An 11,864-nucleotide genomic window follows, 5' to 3' on the forward strand; every position below is an offset into this window, starting at 1 on the left:
GTTTGAGCCCTGCACTGGGCTCCCTGCTCAGTGGGGAGCCTGCTTCTCCCTCTCCCTCTGTGCTCTCTCACTCTCTCTCTGTCGAATAAATAAGCAAAATTGAAAAAAAAGAAGTATTGACTTGCCAGAGAAATGACAACCCCAAAGAGCTTGGCATTGCTAGGTTTCTGAGGCAATCCCCAGGTCCTTGTAATAACACCAAACGTAGAAGAGACACTAAGGAGCAGGACCTCCAGAAGAATTTTTGTCTTGCATTCATTTCAGGCATGCCTGGGAGAATAATGAATTTAGGTGATCTGTCCACAGGGCAAAGCCTGAGCAGTCAGATTGGTTCTACCGTCAAAATGTAAGTTATTCTCCAGGGTATGGTACATGCTGTGGCACGTGTCATGTAGGTCTTTCTGAATAGACCTGTAATTGAAGATATGCGGTTTTCTTTCCTCTACCTTGTCAAGGAGGTGTAGGGGATCATTACACTGGTCATTTAAACTACAGGTTGTTAGATTAAGAGGAGCGATATCTGGATGTCAGAGATGTGTGCATCATCCAGAGATCTGGGACACGAAGATGTGATGCTGGGTTGTCTCTCTTGGGAGTAAATGTGATGTCAGTTATACATTAGTTGGACAAACATTAGGAGGAGGCACTTTTGAAATTGTATGTGCAGAAAGCAAATGAATAAACAAATAAATAAACAGAACGCAGAAACAGACCCATAAATACAGAGAACAAACTGATGGTTGCTAGAGGGGAGGGAGGTAGAGGAATGGGCCAAATGGGTGAAGGGGATTTGGGGGTACAGGCTTCCAGTTATGGAATGAATAAATCATGTATCCTTATGACACATAGGGAAATACAGTGGGAATTCCCTACATACAGTGGGAATTCCCTACATACATAGGGAATATAGTCAGTGGTACTGTAATAGCTTTTTAAGCTGACAGATGGGAGCTACACTTGTGAGCAGAGCATAAAGTATAGACGTTTTTGAATCACTATATTATACACCTGAAACTATGTAACATTGTGTGTCAACTACACTTCAATAAAAAAGAAATGTAAACATATCCTTAATCATTTTTATATTTATTACATGGCAGAATGATAATATTTTAGATATATTGGTTAAATAAAATATATTATTTTAAAAATGTATGGGATCAGATAGGCAGCTTGCTTCTCTTCTTGTCAGTTTCATTTCTCTTTCTACCCACGGGGTATGGGGATGCTGTGTTCTTACACATTTTAATTGCTTATCTATTACAAAATACATTGATGTAATTTTGAAGAGAAAGTGATGATTCATATAAGTAGAGAATGTGAGAGTTTAAAGGGATAATCTAGTCTAACCCACCATCTCCACTTCCATTTTACTGTTGTTTAAGGTCACAGTGCTAAGTAGGACTGGGGCAGGAATAATAATAATAATGATGATGATGAAGACCAAATAGTACTGGCAGTTTTCACAAACACCATTGCATTTAATGTTCACAAAGATCCTCTGAGCCTCCTATTATTATTATAGCCTGTTTACCAGTGAGGAAATTCCATTTTAGAAATGTCAATGTATTTGCTTAAAAATATTATATTAAATCTCTAGATTTTCAATCCAGTACTTCCCCTATTATGCAATGAAACCTCACTGATCTTTGTTTGCTTAATTGAATTCTAATTAAAAATACTTTTCAAATTTGGATTTAGGATTATCTTTTAAAAAATTATAGTAAAATGCATAAATGGTATCTAGCACCAAGATCTGATTTCCTATATTTCGTATAGTCTATATCACAAGTAATATTTCCCATGCTTCTTGATATTACACTGTTTTGTGGTATTGTCTAGTTGGTGTGTGTATGATTTGTGTTGTCTGAGCCAAAGGCTTTTTCCCTGCTCAAAATCTAGTAAATTTCTTTTGCACTCTCTCTTAGTGACTTCTTTTTTTTTTTTTTTAAGATTTTATTTATTTATTTGAGAGAGAGAGAATGAGAGATAGAGAGCACGAGAGGGAAGAGGGTCAGAGGGGGAAGCAGACTCCCTGCTGAGCAGGGAGCCCGATGCGGGACTCGATCCCGGGACTCCAGGATCATGACCTGAGCCGAAGGCAGTCGCCTAACCAACTGAGCCACCCAGGCGCCCTTTTAGTGACTTCTTTTAAGTTCACCCCAACAGTCAGCTCTTTCTCGCCTCTCTCTGGCAGATTGCCAGATTGTATATATCATTGCCTTTGGCTATTCTTGTCAGCCATAGCAGCAGAATTTGTGCAAAAGTCTTGTAAAGAGTGTCTTGCAATGTCATGGCCTCTGCTGCTAATGCCTTCCTTCTCCTTCTTTTAAAATGATTCTCAGACCCTTTGTTTTATAGAGTGGACCATTTCGCCTTTCTTCTATGGGCAGCTAGGTTTTTCTCATGAACTTAGTAGAAGTCAACGCTGAACTTTTCACAGTCAAAGGTGCTTCTCCTTTTGCTCCTTAAATCCCTTGCTTCTTTGGTTTCCATTAGGATCCCTAGTGGGATCCACATAATGTTGAGCATCAATCATGTCAAAGAGTCCTGGTCCTGCCATTTTCTGGTTGGGTAACCTGGGACAAAGTTCTTCAACCTCATCTATAAAATGGTATCATATTGCACGTACCTACCTGGCAGAATTGAGAAGACGGAATTAGATGAGAAAGTAAAGTGCCTAGAATTGTGTTTACTAAAACAAAATGTTGGTTTCCACTTCTATTATTCCTGTAAATAATTCTTTCTTTCGTTGAAGTTTCTCTGTTGTCATGCTAACGACTTAGTCACATGTCACAAACTCACCAATGCCTTCTCTCTTCTGAAACATTCTAAGTCAATTGTTTTGTTTTTGCCTAAACTCTGTATTTCCTGATCATCTTGATCCACCTCTCTTTTCAATCATTTTGCTTCATTCTTTTTACTGCCGACTACTCTTTGGCATATTTAGATTGGAGAGAAAGTCCCTGTAGGTCATTCCTCTGATATTTTTAGTCACTTCATGTGGTCACAGTACTTTGCTAACTCCACATGTAAGCTGATATATCAGTCCCCAAGAAGTCATTTTGTTAAGATAGTGGAAAGATCGATACCTATCACCTTACAGTGATATGTCTATTGGCTTATTGTCTGTTTTTCACTAAGCCCTTAGAAAATGCATTCACATAAATATTCTTCAATTCTGTATCATTTATATTAACTTCACAGACTGTGATTGATAGTTTCTAATCCTATCCTCTTTAACTGTGGGGTGATCAAGATCCTCTTTCAATTCTAATGCTTTTTTTAATATTCAGGAAATTCACAACTTAACAAATATTTATCTGTAACAACAACCATAAACAAATGCAAGTATTGAGGGATGCAAAGATAAATAAGATTGTCCGTCCTTGAAGGAACATATGATAAGTAAGTTGTACTTTCCTTATCTCTTTAAAAAATATTCATATCCTCCCAAAATTGAAACAGGAAGAAATAGAACATTTGAACAGACCAATCACGAGCAATGAAATTTAATCAGTAATCAAAAAACTCCCAACAAACAAAAGTTCAGGACCAGATGACTTCACAGGTAAATTCTGTGAAACATTTAAAGAAAGATTGATGCCCATTCTTTTCAAACTATTCTAAAAAATAGAAGAGGAAGGAAAGCTTCCAAATTCATTTTATGGGGCCAGCATTACCCTGACACCAAAACCAGATAAAGACATGACAAAAAAAAAAAAAAAAAAAAGAACTACAGGCCAACATGTCTGATGAACTTAGATTCAAAAATCCTCAACAAAATATAAGCAAACTGAATCCAACAATATTAAAAAATCATTCACTGTGATCAAATGGCATTTATTCCTGGAATACAAGGGTAGTTTGATATTCACAAATCAATCAGTGTGATACATCAGATCAACAAGAGAAAGGATTAAAACCATATGATCATATCAGTAGATGCAGAAAAAGGATTTGACAAAGTACAACATCCATCCATGATAAAAACCCTCGATGAAGTGGGTTCAGAGGGAATACACCTCAATAATAAAAGCCATAGATGAAAAACTTACAGCTAACATCGCACTCAATGGTGAAAAACTGAGAGATTTCCCCCTAAGGTCAGGAACAAGGCAAGGATGTCCATTCTTACCACTTTTATTCAACATAGTTCTGGAATTCCTAGCCACAGCAATCAGACAAGAAAAAGAAATAAAAGGCATCCAAACTGGTAAAGAAGAGGTAAAACTCATTATTTGCAGATGACATGATACCATATATTTATAAAACCCCAAAGACTCCACCAAAAACCACTAGAACTGATAAAAGAATTCAGTAAGGTTACAGGATACAAAATCAATATACAGAAATCCATTATATTTCAATTCACTAATAATGATGTAGCAGAAAGAGAAATTAAGAAAACAATCCCATTTATAATTGCACCAAAAAGAATAAATACCTAGGAATAAACTTAACCAAGAAGGCAGAAGACCTATACTCTGAAAACTATGAAACTCTGATGAAAGAAACTGAAGATGACACAAGCAAATGGAGAGATAGTCATGCTCATGGATTGGAAGAACCAATATTGTTAAAATGTCCATACTACCTAAAGCAATCTACAGATTTAATGCCATCCCTATCAAAACAGCAACAGCATTTTTCAGAGAACAAGAACAAACAATCCTAAAATTTTTATGGAATCACAAAAGACCCCAAATAGCAAAAACAATCTTGAAAAAGAAGGACAAAACTGGAGGTCACAATTCCAGATTTCAAGATATACTACAAAGCCATAGTAATCAAAACAGTATTGTTTTGATTAGCACACTAGCACTAGCACAAAAATAGACACATAGATCAATGGTACCAAATAGAGTGCCCAGAAATAAACTCACGATTATATGGTCAAATAATCTTTAACAAAAGAAGCAAGAATATACAATAGGAAAAAGACAATCTTTTCAACAGATGGTGTTGGGAAAACGGCACAGCTGCATGCAAAAGACTGAAACTGGACTACTTTCTTACACCATTCACAAAAATAAACTCAAAATGGCTTAAGGACTTAAATATGAGACCTGAAACCATAAAAATCACAGAAAAGAGCACAGGCAGTAATTTCTCTTGACATCAGCCGTAGCCACATTTTCTAGATGTGTCTCTTGAGGTAGGGGAAAGAAAAGCAAAATTAAACTATTGAAATCACATCAAAATAAAAAGCTTCTGCACCATGAAGGAAACAATCAACAAAACTAAAAGACAACCTACTAAAAGGGAGAAGATATTTGCAAATGACATACTTGATAAAGGATTAGGATCCAAAATATATAATGAACTGATACAACTCAACACCAAAAACCCCCAAATAATCCAATTAAAAAATGGGCAGAAGCCATGAACAGATATTTCTCTACAGAAGACCTACAGATGGTGAACAGACACATGAACAGATGTTCAACATCACTCATCATCAGGGACTTGCAAATCAAAACTACAAGATATCATCTCACATCTGTCAAAATGGCTAAAATCAAAACCACAAGAAACAACAAGTGTGAGCAAGGATGGGGAGAAAAAGGAAACTACACGCACTGTTGGTAGGAATACAACTGGTGCAACCACTGTGGAAAACAGTATGGAGTTTCCTCAAAAACTTAAAAATATAATTACCATATGATCCAGTAATTCCAGCACTTACCCAAAGAATATGAAAACACTAATTCAAAAATATATATGCACCCCTATGTTTATTGCAGCATTATTTACAATAGCCAAATTATGGAAGCAGCCCAAGTGTCCATTGATAGGTGAATGGCTAAAGAAGATGTGATATATATAAAATGGAATATTACTCAGCCATAAAAAGAATGGACTCTTTCCATTTGCAATGACACAGATGGATCTAGAGAGCACAATGCAAAGTCATATAAGTCAGTCAGAGAAAGAAAAATCCCATATGATTTCACTCATGTGGAATTTAAGAAACGGAACAAACGAACAAAGAAAAAAAGAGACAAACCAAAAAACAGACTCTTAACTATAGAGAGTAAACTGATGCTTACCAGAGAAGAGGTGGGTGTGGGGATGGGTAAAGTGGGTGAAGGGAATTAAGAGTACACTTATTGTGATGAATACTGAGTAATGTATAGAATTGTTGAATCACTATATTGTACACCTGAAATTAATATAACACTGTATGTTAACTCTATTGGAACTAAAATTTTAAAGGGATATTATATCCTTTTATTTTTATAACCATTAAACTTGGCTTCTTACATAAACGATTATATGGTCCTACACCCTCGGAATAATTCTCACCATCAGGATTATCCCAAGGCTTATGTCAAGGTAAAAAAAAAAAATTAGATGGTTCCCAGAAGTGGTTTGTGGTTTGGGTATAATTTGCTTACTATTTGCATGTGCCTATTTTGAAAAGACTTCTTGGTTTCAAGTTAAAACACTTTGGCTATAATTGAGAGTAGATTACTTGCTTTATGTTTGGCTGCCATAATTTATGTAGATTGACTATTCCAGAAACATAGAGCCAGAAGTGAGTTGACAGTTAAATGGAACAGAGAAGAGAAAAAAAAAGTCTCAAGAAATCTTTTAAGACAGTAATAGCCCTCATCTGGAATTTTCCTCTCCTCTGCAAGAGCTTTTGCAGTTAATTAGAGTACAGGCTGACCAGGGGAGGTCTGGCCTGCATGGTGGAAGTTGACGGTTACTCCGAGTCTGCTCCATGCTCAGATATTTCCTTTACTAGTCTTTGAGTTAGAACATGGAAGAACCCCCTGTCAAAATAGAAATATTTAGCTACAAAATTTTATTGCTGCAAGAGATCTTACAGATCACTATACACAGAGGTTCTTAAGCCTTTTCAAGTGTGAGAACCCCTTTTTTACCTCAACATGTCCTGGATTCTCTTTCTGTAGGACTTACATTGTAGCATCTGTGGATTGAGAAGGTGCATAATTACAATATGGCCCTATGAATTCAATAATCGTTTACATGAATTTAAACTTTAGGGGCGCCTGAGTGGCTCAGTCAGTTAAGTGTCTGCCCTGGCTCAGGTTATGATCTCAGGGCCCTGGGATTGAGCCCTGTATCGGGCTCCCTGCTCAGTGGGGAGCCTGCTTCTGCCCTTCCCTCTGCCTCTTCCCCCACTCCCCTGCTCATGCTCTCTCTCTCTGTCTCTCAAATAAATAAACTCTTTAAAAAAATCTTTATTAATCAGAACAGTAATTTCATATATTTGAAACAAATAACTACACCTATATTAGTGAAGCATGTCATTTATTTCATCTATAACGTCTTAAGTGTACACATGGACTTGGAGAGCCCAGGGATTTGGAGGCCCCCAAAGTGAGACCTGTGCGTTGGGAACCACTGATTTAATCCAGTCTATTTTAACAGACAAAGATAAATGTGGTTCATGGATATTAAGTGACTTTCCAAGAACACAATTAGCTAGTGGCAGCCTCTAGTTCATTGACACCTTTTCCACTGGACGGCAACCTTCTTAAATGTTTCTGAAATTATCATCATGCAGATCAGCAGAGAGAAGTATCATAAATGAACTAGCTCTGTACCACACACGGAAGGACATGCTCCTATACTTACCAACAGCAACAAAACATCTTTCAGTTAATTGGATTGTGTGTAGAATTCTTGCATAACTTGTCTCACTTGACAAATATTTCTTGAGGATTGCCAGGAAGTAGAGACCTGTGTTAGGTACTTTTTAACCATAGAATAAATCTAGGAAACACTGAATTTCTGGCCACAGATAATACCCTCTCAAAAAAGCTGAGAAACTTTTAAAAACCTTAAATATTATGGATTTTTGGCAAGGAAGAGGCACAAAAGTCAGCAAGAGTAGACATCCTCATCTTCAGCCAACTAGAGAGAAGCAGTTCTGGCTGCTGAATTGAGAAAAGAAGTGAGAAAATTCACCAGCCGTATAATGCACTCTATTATTGGCAGGCAGGAGAGGACAGTGTCAAAGATATTAAAAAGCCATTCAATGTTAGAATGACTCGATTCAACCAGGGAAAAATGAAAGGAACAATCGATATTTCTTAGATATTTTCAATGTTGAGATACAGAGGGTGTATGAAGAGTAGTCAGGTTTCTCTGAAGCCCAAGGCTTCTCTGAGAGATTGATACGAGGAGAAAGATGCTGAACTGAATGCAGGTCGAATCCATTCTCTCCCTGGATGACCCCTTTCTGCCCGTACTGCATTGATTTAGAAAACTATTGGGTTCAAGAGATTAGCTTTAGGCCTCTCCTGATCCTGTGATAATTTGGGTCATTTTGGGGGTAGATCCTGTATGGTCCAATCATATCTTTCGTGTGGATAGAGTAATACTGAGGGTTCATTCAGTTGGATCCAACAATGTCTTAAAGAAGGTCAAGACTGCTCACCTAGATGTTACTATATGTGTCTATTTTCCATAGATAGAGCAGCTAACCTTATGAGCAGAATTTGCCATCTCCATCCCAACTTAATGATGTAAAACTGTGAGTTTCATAAGGAATCTTCTGGGGGATAGAACTGAACATGAACAAATCCATTCCCACCACCGGAAGCTGTAACTCAACCTCCATGTCTTTGGGGGATGGCACATTTGAGTCTTAGAGAAGCAGAGAGTAGATATAATTGGTGTCGACAGAAAAGCTGTACAAACATATCATGATTAATTCTGTAGCCCCTGCAGCTGACTATAATAAAACTGGGGGTCCAGGGAGGGCTGCTTTGCATCCATGTTCCCCCACCCTCTCCTTCCCAAGACTCGCAGGTGTTATCGGGAGGGACCGGTGTTGGCGGTGGAGCAGAATTCTTTCTCTTGCCTTAACCCTCCTGGTCAGAGCTGCCCTGCTGGCAGCTGTCCTGAGAAGGGCTCTGGAAAGTGGGCTGGGTAGCTGGAGCTTTTTCACCGCAGGCAGATTCGGTTGCCGTGGTGGAGTCCCTACGCATCTGAGGAGCGGCTCATCTGTTCCTGGCTGTGGAGCCCCAGTGCTCACCCAGGCATGGCCCCCACGAGAAACGCCGGTGCTCAGCTCAACCGTGAACCCTTACGAATCGGCAAACAAAAGAGACAGTTTGATTCACCAAATTTCCGGGAGGTCGAAGTTTTGGAAAAAGAAAAAACAGTCACAGGAGAGTTTTCAGTGTTAGGGCCCTGGGGCAGGAATGGCAAGTTCTGAAGGAGGAGGGGAAAGGGAGAGTGAGACAGAGCAGAGAGGGGATGGGGGTAGGTGGGGAGAGAGATTCTTAGCAGTGGTCTTGGGTGGAGAGAATGGTCTAAAGAAAGATTTTAAGGATGTAGCCTTTATGATACACTGTGGAAAAAGCTCTCACCCAGCTCCTTTATGAAAATCACTAAATAGCCACATTCTGTTCTTTCCAGTGGGGGAGCCAGGAGCCATGTGCAGATACTGAGCCACTGAAGTGTGGCTGGTCCAAACTGACACGTGCCTGGGATTTTGAAAATTTTGTAGGGAAAAAAGAGTGTAAAATATCAGTGTCACTGATAACTTTTTACATCAAATACTTGTTGAAATGATATTATTTTAAATATAAGGGATTGAAGTACGTTATTAAAATTAATTTTACCTGTTCCTTTTTATTTATTTATTTTTTAAGCATGTAGCTACTACAAAACTCACAGTTACGTCTGGGGCTCACATTATATTTCTGTTGGCTACAACTGATCTCCATCATCCTTCAGAGCTTCTGGGGTTAGATTTGTGTTTATTTTGTATGGGCATGGGTGGTGCTGCAGGGCAGTTCAAGCAGACCTTCACATCCATGTCTATTGATGACCAAAATGGAAGGGAGGGTCAGACTTGATATGTTTCAGGCTCCCAAAGGAGCATTTGTCAGCAGTCTTTGGTCAGCCCGCATGTGCGCTGAGACCAGCAGGCATTCACAAAAGATTCCGAATCAAAGAAACATCCAGGAGAAATGGGGCCTGACTTAAATATGTCAAAAGGAGACCAAGTTTTCCTACAAGAATGGAACTAGTGTTTACAGAGAAAGCTCAGAGGGCAAGGGTTGGAAACAAAGGGTGAGCATTGGAGAGAAGACGTGACCTCCTGGGTGAGTGTGAGCACCATGTGTTCTCCCAGCCATTCTTACTGAGGTAAGGCAGGAGAGAGAAGAAAAGAAAAAGGAAGGAGGGGAATAGAGGAGAAGGAAGGGAATGGAACTGAATTGAGAAAAATAGCTGGGCAAGACTAGACATGGTCCATGTGGTTTCTAACTGATGTTGTGTTTGAAATGGCTTGAGAAATGACCACCCCATGGAGCAGAAAACCTCTGTAAAACTACCACAAGCTAAAGAAAAACACAGCTTTCCTAGATGTTCAGTAGTAGCAGCCCTGAGTCTATGTATTTGAGAAATGGCTTGGAAGCTGCCCTAATTTTTTGTGAAGACAAGACTGGGGAGGAAGGAGCATTTGGGTAAGTGGGGAGGAAAAATGGCTTCTGGGGTCCTCAAGGTCTGCTATGGATGTTTCCTTGAGCGCTCTCCACAGAAGGTCAGTCAGGGCAGCCTATCTAAGGGAGGCCCTGGCTCCATCCCTGGCTTGGTATTATTATGTCGCATTGTGTAGAGCACAACTGGGCCCTTCCCACAACCAGAAAATCATACTTCATTTCAGTTTACAGCAAGAAAAGACACTCATTCCAAAGAGTTAGTTGAAACATGTAAAAATCCTCCAACAGAGTTCAGCCTATGCTCTGAGTCTGAAATATTCAGCCCAGTTTCTTATCCTAGAACTCCTGTGTCTATGGAACTGGGCAATGAAAATGAATGTTCTAAATAATGACCCGAGGTGCTGCAAAAGCCTGAAGTGCCTCACAAATCAACAAAGGAAGATTAAATTATGTCCTGGACTTACCAAAGCCAAAAAAAGTGAACTAATAATATATTTTAGAAACAGATGCTCTGGGAGCTGAGACTGAAAACGTGGTAGTGATTAACCTCAATTTAACTAGAACATCTAAGTAACCAAAAGGCGGCACTCTTAAAGTTTCCCAGTTAATTGACGATTCTTTTGCACACTGATAACAGGTATGAAAGGCTCTTATGTGTTAGGTTTTCTCTGAGGCAGAATTGTTAACACTACCAGCTTGGCAGAGCGTGGCATTGGGCATTGGTTTAGGGGGACTAGTTAGAAATGCAAGTTCTCGCCGTGCCGATAGCGCTCTCGCAAACATGGTGAACGTTCCTAAAACCCGCGGGACTTTCTGCAAGAAGTGTGGCAAGCACCAGCCCCACAAAGTCACACAGTACAAGAAGGGCAAAGATTCTCTTTATGCCCAGGGAAAGCGGCGTTATGACAGGAAGCAGAGTGGCTATGGTGGGCAGGCTAAGCCGATTTTCTGGAAAAAGGCTAAAACTACAAAGAAGGTTGTGCTGAGGCTTGAATGGGTTGAGCCCAATTGCAGATCTAAGAGAATGCTGGCTATTAAGAGATGCAAGCATTTTGAACTGGGAGGAGATAAGAAGAGAAAGGGCCAAGTGATCCAGTTCTAAGCTTCATATTTTGTTAATATTATAAAAACAATAAAATCATGAGGTTATGTTCACTTCAAAAAAAAAAAAAAAAAGAAGTGCAAGTTCTTAGGTCCCACCCTAAACCTACTGAATGGAATTAGCATTTTAGCAACGTCTCCTCAGGGGTGGATTCGTAGGCCTACTGAAGTTTGAGAAGCCCTGGCGTGGGCGGTGATTCTAACTCTTGGGGAGAAATCCTTTTCTTAAACAGGACTCTGGGGGCTACAACAAATGTTTATTTTATGTTCTAGGCACTATACTAAGAAGTTTACATGACTCATCTCATTTTAATTCTTCAACAGCCAGAG

General features: G+C 39.2%; 1 protein-coding gene across 1 annotated transcript; it reads left to right on the plus strand.

The window, feature by feature from the left end:
• Positions 1 to 11,214: 11,214 nt before the first annotated feature.
• LOC114219672 (large ribosomal subunit protein eL42-like) lies at positions 11,215 to 11,549 on the plus strand. The gene has a single exon (XM_028117229.2). It carries the CDS (start codon positions 11,215 to 11,217, stop codon positions 11,533 to 11,535), a length of 321 nt encoding a protein of 106 aa, XP_027973030.1. The 3' UTR covers positions 11,536 to 11,549.
• Positions 11,550 to 11,864: the final 315 nt, after the last annotated feature.

This window comes from Eumetopias jubatus, unplaced genomic scaffold (genome assembly GCF_037043125.1).
Source record: "Eumetopias jubatus isolate StellerSeaLion01/CBP00866 unplaced genomic scaffold, mEumJub1_p1.0 scaffold_9, whole genome shotgun sequence".
Taxonomy (NCBI): domain Eukaryota; kingdom Metazoa; phylum Chordata; class Mammalia; order Carnivora; family Otariidae; genus Eumetopias; species Eumetopias jubatus.